This window comes from Dipodomys merriami, unplaced genomic scaffold, assembly GCF_024711535.1.
Source record: "Dipodomys merriami isolate MVZ:Mamm:240054 unplaced genomic scaffold, mDipMer1.0.p SCAF_21, whole genome shotgun sequence".
In the NCBI taxonomy this organism is placed as follows: Eukaryota; Metazoa; Chordata; class Mammalia; order Rodentia; family Heteromyidae; genus Dipodomys; species Dipodomys merriami.
In genome coordinates, this window is record NW_027203493.1 from 4,028,292 (window position 1) to 4,050,782 (window position 22,491).

Here is a 22,491-nt window from a genome sequence, read left to right on the forward strand (position 1 = left end):
GTGGTTCCACTTCTAGACTTTTGGTAGTTCATTGGCAATAACAGTCTTCGGTACTTTCCTGCCTAGGCTGGCTTTGAACTGCCATCCTCAGATCTCAGCTTCCTGAGTAGCTAGGATTACAGGCATGAGCCACTGGTACCCTGGACCAAATTAAAAAAAATAATGGAACAAAGTTTTACGATGTGGAATTTTCTGCTGCCAGAAAATGTCAGAGCTCAGAAACGTATAGATTTTGGAGTATCTTAGATTTTGTATTTTCAGATTAGGGATTCCTCCACCTGTATTGCATGAAAAATCCGAAAACTACGTGGTCAATTTGTAGCTTACTTTTTGAGGATCTCTTTTATTGTGCCTACATTGCAAAGACTAGAAGATACTTAACTTCGCAACAGGGATGAATGAAAAGTCCTAAAGTGTATCACTCGGTATCTCTGCCTTTCCTGGGATTGGGAGGTGGAATGGAAGATCAAGTTTTGAAATTAAAAGTTGTGATGCAAACGCAAGGAGGGGATGTGACTGCTCCTAAGTTTCTTTGTCATCTCTTCTCCGCCCACCTTTCCTCACCGCAGGTGATTGTCTCTTCTACCTGTAGCTGAAGCCTATACTCATCTTGCTCGTAAATCACTGGCTTTGCTTGAATGAGGCTAACATAATACATCCTGCCTTGCTTTTAGACTCCACTCCCATTTTCTCGTTCTGTTTACAAGTTCATCAGTTCTAGTCATTTCAACTTGTGTCAAATGGATTCTGGACACACAATATATAAAGTGCTGTGATGTATAGATTTGAACCGGTGGGAAAAGCATTGGCTGTGTAAAGGTGCCAGCAGGGGTGGGGCTGATGGGAAATTTTGTACATACTGGCACCAAGTCCACTGCCAATGACCTCAGGGGCAGGCGAGTTTTACCTTTCTCAGGCTCCTTCAGGAGTGGAAGGCATTGGGCCAGCTTTCCACCTGAGTCTGACGGTGACAAGAAAATAGCTCTGCTTTTATTCTGTGGTATTTCTCAGTGAATTCTGCAACACCCACCTGGTATATCCAGCACAGACAGATAGATGCTGCTGACATTGCATGCCAAGGGAATCTTATGCTTCAATAAAACTTGTCACATCAAATGACTTTTTATTTCTCATTCTAAGCATTTTGAGGGGTAGTCATATCTTTAATACTGGAAATCTAACTCGAGGATTTTTTTCCACTGTATTTATAGAGTAAAAAAATAGTATAATTTGCTCCATGGAAGGTAAGAGGGAGTATTCTTTGCAAGTCAATGAAACTGTCTGAGATTTGAGGTCTACTTTCCTACCTTAATACTAACACGATTAAATACTTTTCTTAATGTGTCTGGGCCATTGCCTTATGAAAAGATTGTTCTGAATATCAGGAACAGTTAGAAATGACTGAGCATTTTCAGATACTATTATATGGTGCATGGATGCTTTATATAATCCTTATTCTATCCCTCCGTGTTGAAGCCATTATCTACCCTGATTTTACCAGTGAAGAAAGTGAACTTCAAACACATGTAATATCTTGTTCAAAGTGGCCTAGCTAATCGGTAGCTAATCAGAGTTTGCGTGGAAGGCAGCTCTGTCATTGGGTCAGTAGTATGTCATTCTGGTTCAAGTTAGAATCACCTGGGGGAGGGCAAGCTTCAAAACTGGTTTGATAGATCTTCCCACAATTGAATTTTATCAGAACATCTGAAAAAGTGTACAGCTTGGGGTAGGAGGGAATATGAGGTTTGCACTCAGTGCTACAAGTTTGCTAGACAGGCAATCTGCCACTTACGCTACACTCCCAGTCTTTGTGTGCTTTAATTTTTTTAACATTATATTTTTTCAGATAAGGTCATGCATTTTTGAGTGGATAAAGCTCATACAATGATCCTCCTACTCCGGCTTCCCACAGAGTGGAGATTACAGGCATGTACCACCACGCTTGGCTTATTTGTTCAACTGTTCCCACGTTATTTTTTATTTTTTTATTTTTGCTTTTGCTCGGCGTGGCCTCAAAAAACCAGGATTCTCACAATCTCAGACTACTGAGTACTTGGAATTGCAGTTATGAGCCAACTGTGCCTGGATAAGCATTTAAAAAAATTCTAGTGCCTCTAACTGGTAGGTCGAATTGAGAAACGCTGCTCAGAAGTCTGTACCATGTAACTCTCTGCTATCAATTTTTTCCACTTACCAAGGTATTGACATTGGCTTAAATAGTCAAACCCTTTGACTATCTATCTCCACTGTGAAATAGGGGCACTAGAACTCCCATTTGTGAAAATTACAGGATATAATAGCTGAAGGTGGCAGCTTCTATCTATTGTGACCTCCCAGCGGCCCTCCCTCGCTGCCCATGACTACTGCTCTCTCTGTAGTTCCAGCATTCTTGTTGTCTCCTTAGTAGCTGGCTGCTTCTAAGGGGCTGCCAGCTGGTAAACCACAAAATAGCTTTTAAAATAAATAATTAGTAACTTCTATGCTAACACATAGGCTCCGAGTCTATGTCCTCCAAATTTTTTTCCTTAAAAGGGTTGAAGGATTTGGTTTAGTGGGGGTGGGGCAGTGGGGGAGAACCAGGGAGGTGGGAATCAGATCATTAGTGACTACAAACCCCAGAAAGCTAAAAGCAAAGTAGAGATCGTGCTTCACTCCTAATATTGTAGATGAGAACACTGAAGAACATAGACAGGCATGCAATGAAGGTGCATTGATCTCACAAACGGACATGCTGAATAGAAGCCCCTTTGTATATCTACTTAAAGATGATGAGGATGATGGTGATGAAGATGCTGCTGCTGCTGAAATTGTGAGTAATGTCAGAGCTAAGGCTGAAAGTCACTCTGAACAATGATGCGCTGTCACCTTGTTTCAGTTGTTTCTCTAATCATTCATTCAAAAAATGCTTATTTGAAGGCCTGTTGTGTGTGTGGCATGCTGCTAGCCACTGCTTAGAGGAGCTACCCCATGGAGCTTATACCAGGGCGGATGAGGCCGGCTGTCACCATTTTGATCTGTCCATACGTTTAGGTTTTGTAACCAACCTGGCTTTTGCTGACCATTCTCTCCCTTTCTCTTCACTTTTATCTGGTCTCCTTCAGCTTTTTTCTTTAGCTACTTTTTCAGAATCAATCAGACCTGCTGGATTCCTTCTAGTTCCCAGCAAAAAGGTTCACATTTCTTCTAAGATGACTATATTTAATATGCAATATGTAGAATATAAAATATAAATATTACAAATAACTCAGAGCCTGGGTACTGTCTCTGAGCTTTTTTGCCCAAAGCAAGCACTGTACCACTGGAGTCACATATCTACTTCTGGATTTTTTGGGGGGAGGGGTAGTATATTATTGGAGATAAGATTCTCTTGGACTTTATTGCACTGGCTGGCTTTGAACTGCAACATTCAGATCTCAGCCTCTGGAATAGCTAGGATTACAGGCATGAGCTACCAGCACCATGCTAGATGAATATTTTATTCATGAATTTACAGTATCTCTCTCTCTCTTTCACTCTCTCTCTCTGTCTCTCTAGACAGACCTGATGTGTGGGACTGTTGTAAACTTTATATAGTGTATGTATACCTACATATATATATATATATATATATATATATATATAATATGATATATGCTAGATAATCTTTTATTTTACATGCCAGTACTGGGGTTTAAACTCAGGACTTGTAGCTCTTGCCAGGCTTTTGTTTTTGCTCAAGGCTGGTGCTCTACCACTTGAACCATATTTCCACTTTTGTATTTTTGCTGATTAATTGGAGATAACAATCTCACAGACTTTTCTGCCTGGTCTGCCTTCAAATCTCAGTCTTCAAACCTCAGTCTCCTGATTAACTAAGATTACAGATATGATTCACTAGCAGCCAGTGATATCTTTAATTTAATGGTTTTTTTTAGGACAATGAGAGGCCATGGATTGTGCCAAATAGCCTCAGAGTAACCAAAATATAAGTTTCTTAAATAAAAATGAAGTTTTCTAATAAAAATGAAGATTGTAATTTATCACCTATTTATGATGTTATATTGCCTATTAGTATGTATAAGCTACATAATTAGAACATTTATATTTGGGGGAGATGATAAACATTTTTTTTACTGGCGTGCATACACAATTGGGAATGGAAACCCTGTCTTTGGGAATAGCAATGAGGGGTCCCCATCTCATTGTCTGACACACATTGTACCTTGAGATGACACATCACGAATTTGTGCATCAGATGGTTCCACTTGGACTTCTTGAACAGGGAAAGATGTCCTATGTCATGCTGCAAAAATGCACTCTGAGCCTAGGAGAGAAAAAATCGGGAAGTATTTCTATTTCCCACACATGCCATCTTCTTCCTAATCTCCCTCCCTTTGTACAGGTGTCGGAATTCTCTCTTGACCACTATTAACAATCTCCCAGTGTGGAGTAGAAACACCAGGCCTTGGGGTTCTTGATCACTTAGGAGCTGCATGACTCAGTACATCTCTTCTCAGGTATTTACATCATACATGAAGGCAATAACACCTGATGTGTGGGGCCTTTGTACAATTTATATAGAGTAAAATATTCAGTACATGCAGGCACCAAATACTTGTTTCCTTCTTTCTTTCCAATTCTTGCTCTCCAAAGAATAAAGCAAGGTGGGTTTTCAAGGGAAAAAAATGAATGATGTGAACATTTTGGACTCCACTTGTACATGACTTCTAATTCTCTACGAAGATCTTTCTCACTTCTTCCAACGAGAATGAAATGAATTTCTATTCTAAAGCAGCATGTATTCTTTCCTCCTGATGGCCTGTATCCTCATTCTGCCTGGCAGAATGTCTTCTACCTTCTAGAAGCAGAGTGGCTTCTACCTGCATGGATGTTCACATTCCTAGAGGAAGAGTGTGTGAATTTCCCTTTATATCTACAATACAGTCTTGTGATCTTGGGAGCCACGTGCAGAAATCATACTGCATGTACTTCAGCCAAGATTTCTCGAAGTCTCTCCAAAGCACCAGTTTCTATTTGTCCCTTACAAGACATTCTTGCTATTCTCTGAAATCACAGTCTAGTTCATTGATACATGTTGGTGGATCAATGAATAAAAGGTAAAGAGGAATTTTACAGGACCAAGGACAAGATTATAATTACTGAAATTGTGGGTGGGGAGCAGACACAAAACAAGATGAAGAGTAAATAGCAATTGTCACGGATTAAACCTTTACCAGGTGTTTGATATCATGCTAGGTGGTTTCCATATTAGCTTGCTTTGTGTTCTTCAGAATTTTTTAATATATATTTTTATTATAAAGATAAGGTACAGAGAGGTTACAGTTACATGAGCAAGGTAATGAGTCCATTTCCTATAAAGCACTGTTACCCCCTCCTTTGTTTAAATATTCATGATTGTTCTTACTCTATGGATGAGAGAATCCAGGCTTAGTGAAGTTTAGTAACATGTGGATAAATGTTTAACCTTGATGATAGCCTGCCAAGATGTATCAGGCAGCTGCTGACACCAATCAAAAAAGGGAAGAAAAGTCTACATGCATCTCACCAAGGCTACTGCGTAGAATTAGAATACCAGCTTACCTGAGACACTGTGAGGAGAAAAGAAACAAGTATTGTAACCGTCCAGCCACTACCAAAATGACACAGGATTAGCCATGCTAGGACTTCCAAAACCAGGATCTGGGCAAGGTGGAGGAAAAAGAAGCCCAGGTTGGCATTGAACATGTTCATGCTTTCCAGTGTCCTTCGCAATTTTTGGAAATCTTCCACCAACTGTGGCTGTAAAATACATATTAAAGGGAAGAAGAATTAGTTTTCCCTACCCCAAGAGGAGAAGAGAGTATAAAGACGTAACAATGTATTCTTACTAATTACTAATGGCAAGCTTGGTTGTGCGTATGAATCTGTATTTTCCAGAATATTCCCATAGTTACTGGTGATCTTTACAAGATGCCTTTCCTCTTTTCAGCCCTTGAATGTGTCCAAGGAATTCTTTTATGGAAAAGTGTGAACACACAACCACATAATTCACTTATATGAGCTCTAAGGATGAATTTTTGAGGATTATTTCAGCAGATTTTTGGAAAGCAGGTTAAGGTTTCCATTGTCCTATATATTTACTATGTGAATGTGCCTGTGTGTGATTATGTACGATACATATTGTTTTGCAAGATCAAGCTTGCCACACCACCTAGGGAAGTGTGCAGGGGCTTGCGAGAGGTATCACTTGGTTTGATGCTATACTGTTTTTATAGCCAGAACAGTTGAGAAGGTGACTGAAATTTGGAAAAAAAAGTATCAAGTTTGGACAGGTGGAAGAAAGGAGAGAAATTCCAAATTAAAACAATAAGCAGCTATGAAAGTAATTCTAGATGCCAGAGTCTCATTTGAAAATACACTGATGTAACCTTAAATTTTTGTTTTTCTTTACTGTGGACAGTAAAGATTGGCAGGCAAACACTCGACTACTTGAGCAATACATGTAGTCCTTTTGCTTTTTAGTTTTTCAGAGCTGGTCTCAGATTGACTTTGGCATGGCCTGGCCTAGAACTGCAATTATCTGCCCTCCATCTCTGTATGTGGCTGGGACCATAAAAATGTGACACCATACCTGGCTTGTTTTAGAGGCAGGACACAATTAGCATTTGCTTTCTGGGCTGGCATTGAATGTGATCCTCCTATCTCTACTTCCTGAGAAATTACCATCCTCTGCTAGCGGTACAACTTTTAAAGAAACCATTACTGGCCCAAAGTCTGTATGGGGCTCATCTTGCAGTACTCCATTAACCTTACAATTCTGGTGACCCTACATAGATAGTTTGAATAACTGCTATCAGTCACCTCTCAGGTTGCTCCTAGTCTGATCAACTTTTCTAATTGACTGATTGAGTAGAAGTCATCAAAATCCAGAAGACTGACTGGATTGAAATATTCATCTAGTCAGTGACAAATGGGAGATCTCAACCCACAACTCCTGACACCCAGCGTCATAGATTTTTATGTACGAAGACCTGAGTATCTGCATGGACTACCTAAAGAAAACTTGTGGCAGACTTCACCTCCCAGAGATGAGCATGGTTTTAAATCCTGGTTATCTTATAGCTCTCAGCCATTATCGAGAGTTGTCTTTTCCTGACAGAAAGTCTTCAGGGGGTATCAACTAAGCTAGGTGTCATCTTTTCTCGCTAACCTGGGGCCATCTTCCCCACATGAGGGGAATCCATCTGGAATTTTGTAAGTTGCTCTATCATCATTGGGGTCACGATAACACCTAAAATGATCAAACATTTATATGTCCAATGTTGTTCTAAGCTCTTTGAAGAACGGTACTTCTCTCATTCTTCTTCCTGACAGTTCGAATAAAGTTGATATTTTACGTAAAGAGAAATTGATGGACAGAGAGATTTGGAAATGAGTCTGAACAATTTGAGAGTGGCTGGGATTGTGACTTAGTGCAGAGCCCAATATTCAAAGCAGAGCTATGATGTTGATACATGGCCATGTGATATCTATATATCTATATATGCATATGGAGTGACTCTAAGCCATTAGTCTCAGTTCTGTTCAGAATCAGTTCTGTGCCTCACATTCTCCTCACATTTTTGTTTCATTTCTTAAAGAGGAAATAAACTCCTACCTTCTCTACTTCACAGTGATATATGGACCAGTACTTTGTACAAGTAATTTAAAAAAGTTAACAAATTTAAGTTCTTGTCCAATAAATCACAGCTGAACACTAGTGGCTCACATTTATAAGCCTAGAAACTCAAGGGACTGAGATCTGAGAATCACAGTTCGAAGCTAGCCCAGGCAGGAAGGGCATGAAACTTTTATCTCTAATTAGCCACCTCAAATTCAGGAGTGGGAGGTGTGGTTCCAGTGGTAGAGATCTAGCCTTGAGTGAAAAAATTCAAGGGACACTGGAGGTCTTGAGTTAAAGCACTAGTACTGTACATGCACACACACAACATTACAAATTTAAATTTTTTACCATTAAGGATCATCGCTTTAAGCTTTATGTAAAGCCATCTAGGTAAATTTTTCATCTATAGAAACCTTTGGATGACATTATTTCATAGACTGAGAATATTAAAGAGAGAATGGTATTCTTGAGAATACTGAAGAAGTTGGGGTGAGAAAGTGACTTAGAATTCCAGTTCTTTCATATACCAAGTGGTGGGATTTTCAAAAGGCCATTTATTCTTCACGAGTGGTAATTTGCCCACATATAAAATGGGCAAGAGTTAGGATATATTTAAAGCTTTCATTCAGCATTGTTTTATGGGCTTCTTTTTTTTTTTTTTTTTTGGGTCCAGTCATGGGACCGGAACTCTGGGCCTGGGCACTGTCCCTCAGCTCTTCAGCTCAAGGCTAGCGCTCTACCACTTGAGCCACAGCATTATGGGCTTCTTAGTACATGTCTGATCTTGTGTAGGCAAACAAAAAGGACACTGGGATAAGGAAAATAAACACATTCCCTGCTCATGAAATCCATTGTAGCAAGGAATAGAGACACAGACACCAAACACATAATTACAAGCAGTCACTGAAATAAAAATATGCCTAAGTTTCCTGACACAAAGCAGGTGCTTCGAGACAGAGAGCTACTTTTGAGTAGAGTGCTAAAAATTGTAACAAGGAATATAGGCATAGACACCAAACTCATAATTACAGGCAGTCACTGAAATAAAAATATGTGTAAGTTTCCTGACATAAAGCGGGCACATTGAGACTCAGAACGACTATTGAGTATAGCAGTAAGAATTTCATTCTTTGTTTCACAGTAGTTTAAAAGTTCTGAGGATCTAAAGAAATGACTCTGCTTAGAGAGATGCAGAATCCCCTCTGACTAGTCCTTCTTTTGTCTTTCTGTGTCTTTCAGTTACTCCTAAAAATACTAGGTAGAATATTCCAGAAGCAGAGATTTCTTCAGTTTTAAATGGTGCATTGTTCTGAGTCACATGATGGAATCTCTTTGCTATTCTTTCTCCCCCAGTTCAGAGCACGAATCATCCCCATGTCTACTATATATCTGTGTTTTACATATTGCCCCTCTAGTGGTGAGTGATGCGGGTAATCAAGGTATCTCTCATGGTATCACATTACTTGTACATAGGGCCCAGTACCACTTCCAAGTACCCACTGAGGTCATGAAATTTACCTTCTGTTACTATACTGTCTGGTGGGCTTACACATGCATGCCATGTACTTTCTTACACTGTCCCCTCCCCAACCCAATACTAAATTGACCTTGAAATGTTCCCTTTCTCCATCATTCTTCCTTTTGGGTTCCTGACCCATTACTTACATCTTTATTTCTCTCCAGGCTGGGCTCTCCTGGGGCAAGCTCTCCAACGAGCAGTGGCTTCAGGTACCGCTTCACGATGTCCTGATCCAGGTGCATGGCCGTGAAAGCATCCTGGAAATCACAGATACTTGTTGGAAGTGTGGGAGAGGAAATACGTTTGTTTAGACACAAACCCACTTCTTACTTGTCCTGTACCCAACTCAGCAATCAGCACAACATCCAACACAGTCTTGGCTTCTAATTCTTCCATGTGGAAGTTTTGAGTTGATGAGTTACACTTCGGACCTTCCTATGAAAGCATAATGCCAGAGACCCATTTAGCCTAGGTAGTGTTTCTTCAGGCACAGCCAACATGGCCAGGGTCTCCTGGAGCATTGGCGGAAGATAACTGTTTATTTGACTGAGTATCAGAGAAAAGAGTTTCTTGAGTCTCTTGGCCAAGATGAATCTTTAACTCATAAGCTTACATATGGAAGTGGTCTATACTGTCTGAGTCACACAGTATCTAAGACTGATGATGACAATTCACTCTTTTAAAGAGGGCCTCCTTTAAGTGGTTGGTCAAGACCCAGAAGAATGAGACTTCCTGCTTAGGTCTTTCCAGAGAAAGACATTTGATTTTATGACAGTGGCTAAAAGCAAAGACATGAGAAGTCACGAGATCCCACTCCTTACATCTGGGTTGTCTAAAGGAGTACACTCTTCACAAAGTTTGTTACGGAAAGGCTCCTACAACGCCACAAAAAACCACCACTACTTCCTGTCAACATCATCTACTCACTCCACATTGTATGGAGGAGCAGTGGGGCTCTTAGGTCTTCTTATGTGGGGAAGTAAGAGACTCTCTTTCTACAAGAATGTGAATAGTGGGGTGGGAGGAAGAGTCTGTAAGCGATAGATGCTGGACTTTGTGCTGTCATGGTTTGGGGGTGAGAGGGATTGAAAAGGAAAGCAAAATAACAGAGGTTGTAAGTTGAACATATAGAGGCCATAGAATACTCAAGAATGGTGGTTGTGTACAGTACGGATCCACAGACCAAACCTTGGAGTCAGTTTTCCAACATTTAAAATCTGAGGTTGCTGCTTACTAACTCTAGGACAAGTCTGTTGACTTGTGTGTATTATTCTACCCTCTTGTCCCTAAATGAGGTGATTATAGCCACACAGTTTATAGAGTAATCATGAAGATCAAATGAATTAATTTGGAATGTGGATTGGCATGTACAAAGAAGCTTATAATAGCTATTAACACGTGTTGTTGCTTATGAAACTCTAGAGATATAATGCATTTAGTACAAGAATCCAATAACAGTCTTCCTATACTCTAATGCTAATGAAGAGTTGTTCCTGAATATGTCAATGAATACAATAAATCCGACATCTTCAAATCATGTAGCTGCTTTAAATATATCCAAGAAATACATATATACCTACTTGTATAAAGGGCTTATACACTGATTAGAGTAATGAAATAGATTTGATATCAACTATTTGGATTCATTTCACCTATGGATCTGTAGATGTAATGATGTAACTAGGGCTTTTTTTTTTTTTTAGTTCAGGCTTTTGTCTTTTAGAAACACTCCAGGCTTTACTATTCCTTCTGTATACTTCTTCTTACATCCTCCTTGGGAAATGATGATATCTCAAGGATGTTTAAATTTTTTCCACATTCTATGTGACTACAGTTTAGTTCTGACCAGGAAAATAATGAGTCAATGATTAAGAAAATGCTGAATGTCTCTCATGGCGATACATCCTGACAAAATTTACACCTGCTTTGCTGTTTCATAGCAGGATAGAATGGTGGATGTTAAAGGATCAATGTTAGGGCAAAACAGAATGTAATCTATTGCAATTACATGTTTACAACATGCTGATTATACTATTCTTAGTTTATCATTTCTCCTGATCCCCAGGGAGGTCTATACTGTGATGACAAATACCAATGAGGTATAGACTTTTCCAGAACAGTAAGTATTGATCTGTTTTGTGGAGCTTTGTTCTCAGTGCATTCATGGGGAAATATAGCAAGGAAGTTTTAGAAAATTCAATAGTTTTCTAATAGAACCCAGATACTAAGTTGTGAAATCTGTTGTTGAAAACCTGCAAGAACAGGTTCAGTTACTTACATTCCTGGGCAAGTATAGTCCTGCTGAAGGAAGGAGAAGGAGTAAAATGAAGATGGGAGAGAGCTAGAGTTAACCCCATGCATCCTATGTGAAAGATGTTCCGTGGGCCAACTTGTAGGGTATAACTTATATTACACAGGAAGAGACACCAAGTTTGAAAAGTGAGAGTCCTTTTGATGTCATATCCCACCATCAGTACAAAACCAGGGTTGGAATTTGGGATTATCTGGGCCTAAAACAATGAAGTTGTAAGCAACGGCTCCATTCTTGATATGTATAATTGTTTTTCTAAGGGACACAATGCAAGATCTTTTTTTTTTAAATTTTATTTTATTTTATTTGAGAACATACTGTACAGAGGTGCTACAATTACATGGGCAGGATAATGCATACATTTCTTACCAAGCATTGCAGCCTCCTCCTTTGTTTACCCTTCACCTCCCTTCCCCGCCTCCCCCCTCCCCCCACCCAATTTATACCCCCCTCCCCCCACCCAATTATACCCCCCTCCCCCCCCACACCGACATTGTTAAGCTGGTTTTGACATGACACAATGCAAGATCATTTTTAAATGATGCTAAAATAAGTTTGCATCTACTGGAAAGAGGATAATGGTGTTTCTCCATCTTAGGTTTAACTTTTTAAATATTTTTTTATTTTATTGTAAAGATGCTGTACAGAGGTGTTACAGTTACATGAATAAGGTAATGAGTGTATTTCTTGTTGAACATGGTTACTCCCTCCTTTGTGATTTTTTCCTACTATCTCTTCCCTCTCCTACTCCCCCACAACTACGTGGGAAGATGTAAAGATCATTTCCAACATAGTGTCTTTTGAGTATCATTGTTGCAATGGATCATCCTGTGTCCTTGCTTCAGCATTTTGTTATTCCTCTTCCCATCCCCAAATTAGATAAATGTATATACAAGATGCAGGGTACCAAAATCAAATACAGTGACAACAGGGGATATATCATAGTGGGAAGAACATACAAAAGAAGCAAAAATAATCACAGAGTTCATTAAAAACATTAGCATCAATTCATGGTGCAAAGGGAATTTTGTTTTGGTATGTTTATCTAGGCATTTCCTGTGCCTTCTCAGCCTTACTTTCTTCTGTATCTTTTACACTTAACAGATAGTCTGTGTCTCTTCATGTACAATTCACTTTGCTTGATTTCCTCCTTCCATACAGCTAAGCTCTTCTTTGGCCTTTAAGACTTATATTACAAATTTCCTCCCCTCACTCATTTACTAAAGTTAACTCTAATCACTTCTAGGCATTCATGGCACTTTGTTCCTAGATCTTTTCATATTAGGTTGCAATAAAAGAGTATATTGGCTTCTTAATTATTTGTGAGTTTTCTGAAGACCAGAACTACTAACTGCTATGGCTTAATGTGTGGCTAAGACCCACTGCATTGCCCCTTACATAGCATGTGATGAATACATGCCTGGTGAATAAGAGAACAGGTGCATAGATACATGGATGTAACAATTCTTTACGGGAAGCATTGCATTACTGAGGCCTTGCTTTCCAAGATGCAGGTAGTAAATGCCTATGCTCTTTCTGACCGCCCCCACATCTCTATTTTACATTTTACTATTGTCACTTCTTTCATTTTCCCTCACTAGCCTTCTGGCTCTCTTCTCCATCATCATCTCCTCTTCTGAACTTATTCACAAATTTATATAGCCATTCAGCTAGAAATGGATCAATCAATATAACAAAGATGTGATTATTATGTTTCTTTTACAAACACTTTGGAAATGCTGCTAATTTATTTTTAGCTAGCATCAACAGGGAAGTGATATGCTTTCCTATAAAAGCAATATAATCCCTAGTGAAAGAGAAACACATGTAAGTCAGAAGGCCTGAGGCCAAACACTGCATTTATAATTTAAGCAATATTACTCAAGTTGTTGCTTGCAGGAAGATGCCCAGCCAAGAGGACAAGTGTGTCCTGAAATCCTCCAGACATTCCATTTGTCAAACCTTGTGTCCATGGAGCTACCACCACAAAATGTCTGCCCTTTGCCATTGAGACTAAGCTACTTGGAGGTAATGATGGATCAGGCACCTTTGCATGGGGTGATTTACCTCAATTCCTAAGCCTAAGCTTTTTTTCTCCATGTAGATAATATTATGTAATCCATCACATGGCTTTACTAGTTCCTTCATTCATTTAGTCACTCATTCTCAAGCCTATCCATGCTAACATCGTAGGCTTTGAAATGGCAAAAGGTGGCTAAATCACAGGCTTTGGAATTAGACACACTAATAAATAATTGCACACAATAACCAATATGATTACTTGGGTCCACTGATATGGGTTGAAATTTTCAAACAGAAGGGTATGAAGAAACAAACATGTTAAAAAATACCAATGGAGAGAATGTATGTCATGAATAAGATAACTGAAATATAGGGTTTTTTCCCCCTTATTTACTTAGAAAAGCTTACAAGCTGAGACGGCGGCTCAAGTGGTAGAGCCCCTGACTATCAAACATGAGGCTCTGGGTTCATACCCCAGTATTGCTAACTGCTAACTACTCATGAGACTCTCTCATGATCAGCCAAAGATGAAGTTCCCATTCCCACACCTTTGGGGAACTCCTTTTCTGCTGTTCTTTCAGATCTTTCGTGCTTCAAGGGTAGTGGCTAGAGGGAGGCTTTTAATATTTCAGATGAAGAGTGTGCTATTACTGCCTACATGAATCATAATGCACTCCACCTCTGCTTTCCTTTGCTTCTCCTGTCCCAGCCTTGCATTTGTTGACACTGTTTATCCCAAGCTACATGCAAGGAATTTTCTTTGGGAGTTAAACACTATGCTACATTTCTCTACATAGGAATCTTCAAGATGGTTGAAGACTATAAGCTTTCATCATCCATCGTTGTCTTATTCATCTGTGACTCAGGGCAGAAGTTTTTTTTTCCTGTGACATTTATGGGGGAGGTTGTCTAGAGATGAGAAGCTGGCTGCCCTCCACATAAGATCATAAATCTCATTTCTTTGTTCCAAATATGTATCAGTGAAGGCAAGGCAGCATTTACATTTTGGTGGAGCTCAGAACAATGTTGCTGTCTATAAAATTGATAGCCAGCTATTTATTCATATGTGTGTCCTGTTATTAAAGTGTTTCGTGATCCTCATTTTAAAGATTGCAGCACTGACCATTATGTTGTCATTATATGGCAATTTTTATAATTGATCCTCACTGTTGCACTTAGAAGCTGTCTCTGGCTTTTCTTGGGTGAGCTCACACGAGTAAAAATATCCAGGCCAAAACTCTAGTAATTAGTACTGTAACAATAGTTTAAGAATCATATCATTTGAAAGAGACCATTTAAGTCAACGTTCCTTTGATGTGTTTATTTTCTTAGAGAAAGTTGAGTTTCTTAGAGAACATTCAAACCCATGTCAGAAGAAAGGAACTAATAATAGAACACAAAGTAACCTTCATTCATTGAGTATTTAATCTATGCTGAGCACCATAAAGAGCACTTCATTCCACTTCCAGAGATGGTAAAAACAAAACTAAGGTTAAGATGTTATTTTCCCTTTATAGATAAAGAGATTCCAAAGGCTTGAACAACTTTCTATGGTCCAGCCTAGTAAATGGAAGACTGGGTGGTCCTACTAAGTCCAGAGTCCAGAGGTCCTACTAGACCTGTTTCATTCAAACCTTCTGCCTTTAGGCATCAGACTGTACCTCTATGCAGCAAGCATTTTAGAACAAATGAAGAGTAGAGTTAATAATACCATGGGGTAGATGTATCATGTAGGTAGGAATCATTATCCACTTTCTATGAGGCCTAGAAAAGAGTTCCTGTGTGAGCAAAAAGAATGGGGGGGGGGTACAAACATGGGTTCAGGGCTGCCATGTAGAGACTTATACTCAGTACTTTAAGTTCTATAGAGAATGTTTGATCTCAGGTGCTCTGACTTCTTAGCTAGGATGCACAATGCATTTCCCATCATATACCGTTCTGTTCCAACTAGAGAGCATACAATATAATCAGAGCATCTAAGCGGATGATAAATTAACATAAATTAATGATGATATTTTTAAAGGAACTGTGGATTCTAGTGGTATGACTACTCATTGCTACCATCTAGTGAACCATAATTTAATGTCTGGTATACATTCCACTTACTAATGAAATATACATTCCACTTACTATAAACCTGGGTAGGTCCATTTCTCCTTAGCAGATCATGAAGTTGATTCTCAGAACATTTCAGTGACTTTCCTAAATTTTACTAACCTATTCAAAGGCTCAAGTTCCCAGCCCTCTGAGTAACCAGAGGCTCCTTCTGGAACTTTTTAGTAATCTGGAGCCAGCTTTCCTTGGAGAAAATCTTTCCTCTGAACAGCTTTAGATTTATTTTTCTAAGGTACGTAATACATAATTGACCATGCATGTGATTTTTCTTTATTGCCACATACATATTTTAAGGCTGCTTGGCTTTTGTTCCTAAGGATCTGCTAGTATTACACTAATCATTTTCCTCATTGTTTAGAGTAGGAAGTAGAGGCATAATAATACCCTGGTTTCTGGGAGATAATGATCACTAGCAAATTATAGATTTATTGTCTGGCTACTTCAAGTGAGGCTGGGATATTTCCTTCTCATTATTATTCTAGTTATTTTTTGGTGGTTCAGGGACTTGAATTCAGAGACTTGTTATTGCTAGGCACGTGCTCTATAATTTGATATATGTTTGTAGACATTTTCTTTCTTTCTGTTTTGACTTATGTGATTTTTTTAGATAAGGGATTGCACTTTTTTTCCCCAGGACTAACTTTGAACTGCAGTTCTCCTACCCACACTTCTTATACAGCTGGAATTACAACCTTGAGCCTCTGTGTTTGTCCTTATCTGAGATTTTCAACATAGTTGAAAGCCCATGTCTTTGCCAGCACATCCTTGAGCTAGTTTTGTGATGTGTGTTGGAAAAGCCTGATCCATTGTACCTAACTTGTAGGACTGAGGGAACAGAAGAAAAAGAGATCAGTGTTTCTCTTTCAAATCATTTTTATATTTGTTATTTGTCTGTTATTTATACAGAAATGTTCCCCCACTTTGCTAGATTTCTAGACATGTATCACATCTATGATACTTCCATCTCTTGCTACAGGATCCTTTTCCCAAGGAAAGGTGATCATTATTTTAAAAACTATTATTCAGATAAGAGAACAAGGGATGCTAGCAGGGTGTGTCCAGATGAGAGAATGAAGACAGAAAAGTGATGAACAAATAAGACATTGGTGGGATAATTCAGGATAACTAAGATTTGCAGGAACAGATGCTGATGGCATCAAAGATTCGGTCTCCTGTGCTTTATAAATCTACCAGTCATTTGTAAATTTTCTTAGTAGCACACCCTCCTTTCAGACTGTTGCTCAGCAAAGTGATATCTTCAGTCCTTGGCCTGGAAACTCAGCTGGAGAAGTTCTATGCTTCTTTGTGTGTGAAATCAACAGGTACATCAACAGCAACAAAAAGACTAGGTTTCAGATTTTGCTCTGTCATACTAAATTCTAACCTCGAGCTTGTTGTTTTGTTTCTTTTTCTTTTGTATTTTTTGGGTCCGGTCGTGGGGCCTGAACTCTGGGCCTGGGTGCTCTCCCTCAGCTCTTCAGCTCAAGGCTAGCGCTCTACCATTTGAGCTACAGCGCCACTTCCAGTTTTTTTCCTGCTTATGTGGTGCTGAGGAATCGAACCCAGGGTCTCATGCATGAAAGGCAAGCGCTCTACCACTGAGCCACCTTCCCAGCCCGTTGTTTTGTTTCTTTAGATCTCTATTTCTTTATCTATACAATGTAGAAAATAAAAATTCCAGTTGGGAGGAAATAGACAGCCTATGTAATACTATAAGCTGGAACTTCCTGAATAAACTCCTGTTTCACAACAAACAAGGAGAGAAGGTTGACAAAAAGATTCTACACAGCAGAGGATGTAGTCACTGAGCTAAAAAGACACCATACAGAACAGGAGATTTTTGCCAGCTCTACATCAGATGAAGATCTAATAACCAGAATATACAGAGAGTAAAGAAAATCCCAAGGAATCATTAAATCCAATCAATAAATGGCAAAGGAGCTAAACAGATACTTCTCAGATGAAATTCAATCAATCAATAAATAGATGAAGAAATGCTTAACATTCAAGGCCAGAAAGGAAATGCAAATGAAAACAATATTGAGATTCCATCTCACTCCAGTCAGAATGTCCATCACCAAAAGTATGACCAGCAACAAGTGCAGGCAAGGAAATGAGGGAAAAAGAAACCTTGTGTGCTATTTGTTGGAATGTTACGTTAGTGTATCTCCTATGGAAGTCAGTGTGGAGGTTTGTCAAAAGCCTAACCATATCATATGATTCAGTGATCCTGGAGCATTTATCTAAAAGAATATAATAAAGGCATAAGACTTAATAAGACCCAATAAAGTCACCTGTATGTGTTCATAGCAGCACTATTGAACTGTTCACCATACCAGTGTTGTGGAAATGGTCCATAACTAGTGAATGGATTAAGAAAATGAAATCTATACACACATATACACACAAGCACACACATATACACATATGTAAATATAAATATGTTTATATGCACATATGCACACAAGCATACGGTGGACTTTTATTCATCCATCCGGAAGAATGAAATTTTGTAATAACATAATTTGCAGAGAATCAGATGGACGTGGAATAAAAATCATATTCAGTGGAGTAAGCCGGGCTAGGCTTAGAAAGATGAAGGGCAAATGTTTTCTCTCATATATCAATGTCCATTTTGCTTAACTTTGATTTTGCCTTTCTAATGGATTACCCTAGTTTTCGTTTCCCCTAAATCGACTGTATTTCAGTTAATACATTCATATGAACGTGCACACCACCCAATGTGTTTACTTACATGTCTATAAACGAATTCTAGCTTCTACATATGAAAGAAAACACACAACTATTATCTCTCTGGATCAGGTTTACTTCAAATTAACACAATTTCCTCCCAATCCTTTCATTCCTTTGCAAATGTTCATCTAACGGAAGAGCAAAATTGTACTATGTATATATACCACATCTTCTTGATCCATTCAGAATATAAAATTTGTCGCTAACATCTTCATAGACATGGTCAAATTTATTTAGACATATATGCATATATGTATTGTACATATTCTTAGAACGTGAAAAAAAGAATAGAATTTGTCATTATCAATTGCTGGATATGTGACACATTGGTCACCACTGTGAGTATCAGCTATCTCATCTGTAATATGGAAATGACATTCAGCTTCATTGGGGGAGGTTGAAGCAAGGTATCACATTTGAATATATCCATAGAAGTGGGCTGTATCACCTTTGTCTTACTGAATGAGTTACCAGGTGCAGAAGAGCTCTGCAAACACTGAAAGTCCTGGTAATCGTTGGCTCTTTCGTTGTTATTGACAACAGAGTTGTGTCCACTGGATGGCTTTCTTTCTTTCACTCCAATGACATGAGTCAGAAAGTTCTGTGTGAACTTCATATATTTCTTCCCCCCCCCCCGATTTTTTCTTCACCTATTTGCCAGTTTCTTCTGATTAGACAGTGTGACTGCACTTCTATTCAAATCAAAACCAACACCAAGAACATAACCAAACCCAGAATGCACCAGCAGTATCCACTATCAACATCTGAATATGCCCCAAACTGGGTGTGCATATTAACTAGACTTGTTTAGATAGGAATCTTGAAAAATTGGTTTGGGAGGAGATGAGTGATGGTGGAGCTGAGCACGTACTTGAATGTTTTGGGAAGAGAGCCAAGAACGGAGCCATGTAGCAGCCGGCAGAGGCAGAAAAGGGGGGGGCATGGAGGGAGAGTGCAAGGGAGGGGAGAAGAGAGAAAGAGACAGAGAGAAAGCTGGGAAGTCCTTACCGTGGCATCTTCTCCGGCGTAGTGATTGAGGACCCTGTGCCCTCCTGGATGCTTCTCTGCCCACTTAGTTACATTGTAGACCTTGCGGTTGATCACCAGCCACTGGTCGGCCTCCCGATTGTGTCTCTGGATCTCCTGCCAGGTGTACGTGTTGAGACTCTTGCTGAGCACATTGTTCTTGCCATTTGCCTCTGGCTTTACATAGCTCTCAGCTTTCCCATTTGCTCTGGGTTTCCCATTCGCCTGATGCGTCTCAGCTAGGTAGGGCTGACTCGTTCCTACAAGGCTCCCGTTGTCTTCAAGTTTTTCTTCAAGCTTCATGGTCACCGAATCCCAGGGATCATCTAGATGGACTCCTGAGCTTTCTATTGTTCTACCTGGGCCACGAAATGACCGCTTTTCTTCTCTTTCATTCCCCTGAAATATGATGCCTGAGCAGAAACACTCCTTAGTTCAGTTGACCCTTCACAAGCCTGATAGTGAAACAAACTTCCCACCTGTCCCTATTCTGGTCTGTCACCAACCTCTCCTGCTCTGAGGGAGGCTGCACATTCTTTCAGTCTTTACTTCTCCCCAGGCTGGCTGGTCTCTTCGCAGCATCCTCCTTCATCATTAAATGTCCCTTCAGTGAAGAGTCTGGACCAATCGCAGCCCAGCTGAATGCTGAGCTCCGCCCCCAGGGAGGAGGCGGCTGTGCCCTGTGCTCATCGAGTTGGGTTGGGTCAGTCTGTTCCCTGAAGTGCCTGTGAATAGACCTTGAAGGTTGCAAGTTCAGCTTTTGAGCAAAAACTTTCCAACTCTCCAGGACGACACAAAATGCTTGGTGGACTTGGGAAATATTCTTCTGACAGGTATCATGCATCACAAGTCAGGGATTCAAATGCTTTTTTTTTGTTTTTAAAGCTTCCTTGTAGTTTGAGAGAATCAACATCAACCACCACTTTTCACTGTCAACATGTATAAAGGTAACAACAACAGACATGTGCTAGATAGAACTCATGACGGTTTACTAAGTCTTTGTCACACGCTTTATCTCGTCTAATCCTCCCATCCTTCTTCCAGTATTCCATCTTCCAGGTGAGGAAACAAGGACTGGATGCCACAGGTAAGATTCCAGCAGTATTATTCTGTGAGTGACAAGTGACCCCCATAGGTTCTTATCCAATATTCCAAGCTCTTGACTTTGTTTCCCAACCTCTAGATAACAGACATAATAATATGACTTCGTGGTTCAGAAGCAGAAATTGAAGAAGGTTGAATAAGCGAAGATGATGAAAAGATTGTATAAGTGGTAAGTGAGGAAGACAAAGGGGGAATTCTGACTTTGAAAATATATATAAAATAAGAGGCTGAGGAAAGTATATAGCAAAAGCACATTTTATGATTGGGAATCTATGTGATGAACTACATCTTTAAAAATCAAATCCAAATTTCCCATACAAAGTGATTTAGCCCACTATTATTTATAAATTATTTGTTTACCAAATTCCCCTCCAAAGCAAAAATTGCCTAACTGTTCAGCTATAAGAAAGGCTCTATGAATGATGAATATACTGAATATTGTATAGATATTTCCAAAGACTTTGGTAGACCGTTTCACAGCAAGGGACAAGTTATTTAGTGGATTGTATTAAATCAGTGGCATATGATGAGCAGAAAGTAGGTCACCAATGTTGGCAGTGGTTCAACCTGGATTATAGTTCTATTCAAAATTAAATTTAAAACGTTTGTGGTACTTCCTAAATTTTCTGTTTTATATATATGTGTTCTAACTACATACACATACAAATCTGTATGTGTATATGTATGTTTCTACATACGTATGTATATATACAAATGCATATATACCTAAGCGTATATACATATGTGTAAGTATATATGTATATACATATACGTGCACACATATATACTGCATTCAGGTCTTTCTAAAACATATAAGAGCCTATCCCAGATATACAAAGAGTTGGTCCTTCTCAGTACCGTCCCTAGCTTCCTAAAAAAATTCTAATTCTTCACTGGGGACACTTAAGTAAGTGCTTCAATGCAGATGTAATACTCCAGGTGGTTATGATGACAAACATTAAAGCATATTTAATCCAGAATTTCTTTTAAGGATAAGATCCTGACCCAATAATCTTACAAAGAGCGTTTTCAGAGGCTGACATCTTTTATCAGTTGAGAGTGAGTCATCCAGTCATTTCTTTACAAATCCATTAATTGAGTTCATATTGAGTGGCTTCTGTGGGCTGGCACTGAGCCTCCTGGCATTTTCACCATCTTTAGAAACAACTGAGTCTTTTTTATTTCATCATTCAGCAGGACCTTAGAACAGGGGTTACCATGACTCAAAGACATCAGTGGCTTAGGAGTTGCGGCAGTATCCCTGATACTGGGCTTTCAGAATGCTGGTGTTCCAGCCTGTCAGCCTGAAATGGTTCAGAGTTATTACAGAAGTGTTTTCAGCTTCTTCCTTTAGTAATCTGCTAAATATTTCCCAAGAATTTATGGCTTTTTGTTGCTGTGCTAGATAAACTGGAAATGACAAATGAACATAACTTTCATTTTTCTCTACAGAGATCTACTAAAAGCACAAAAAGAGTGGCAACTTCTTTGTAAACCTGCTGAAAGACAATTAAAAGAAACCTTTCTGTTTCCTATGCATTCAGTTTCTTTGTACAGAGCTAGATGTTCAGAGTTCAAAGGCCAGGACTAACACTTCTAGGATTATGAATTCGGACAAGTGCCCTAACCTCTCTGCTCCTCAGTTTCCTCATTGTAAAGCTACTAACACCAATGCTGCGTAGATTTTCCTTGGTGACAATTAAGCACATCAATTCATTTGTAGTGCTTGCAATAACATTTAGAAGTAATCTATAAGCAATTAGCTAATGCCATTCTTCTTAAATTGACATAATAATTACATATATTTATGAGGCATGGTTTCATATTTCAATACAGGTTTGTTTGTTTATTTATTTATTTTTGGTTGTGGGGCCTGAACACTGGGCTGGGTGCTGTCCCTGAGCTCTTCAGCTCAAGGCGAGATTTCTAACACTTGAGCCACAGTGCCACTTCTGGTTTTCTGCCTGGGCCGGTTGGTTTTGAACCACGATCCTCAGA

At 39.3% G+C, this 22,491-nt stretch overlaps 1 protein-coding gene and 1 long non-coding RNA gene across 2 annotated transcripts in view; one reads left to right on the top strand and one right to left on the bottom strand.

The window, feature by feature from the left end:
- The window catches only part of LOC138833892 (fatty acid desaturase 2-like protein FADS2B), a 40,978-nt gene extending 21,001 nt beyond the window's left edge, over positions 1 to 19,977 (bottom strand). The window contains exons 1-4 of the mRNA XM_070032319.1: positions 19,372 to 19,977; positions 9,308 to 9,418; positions 5,581 to 5,778; positions 4,202 to 4,303 (exon numbers count right to left, since the gene is read on the bottom strand). Of these exons, the coding sequence (XP_069888420.1) occupies positions 4,202 to 4,303; positions 5,581 to 5,778; positions 9,308 to 9,418; positions 19,372 to 19,692 (732 nt within the window). The 5' untranslated portion in view covers positions 19,693 to 19,977. The remainder of the gene's footprint in view (positions 1 to 4,201; positions 4,304 to 5,580; positions 5,779 to 9,307; positions 9,419 to 19,371) is intronic.
- A 184-nt stretch (positions 19,978 to 20,161) lies between these two features.
- On the top strand, positions 20,162 to 20,645 carry LOC138833893 (uncharacterized). Its single transcript, XR_011373972.1, has 3 exons — positions 20,162 to 20,336; positions 20,434 to 20,476; positions 20,573 to 20,645. It is a non-coding gene; the product is annotated as an uncharacterized lncRNA (long non-coding RNA).
- Positions 20,646 to 22,491: the final 1,846 nt, after the last annotated feature.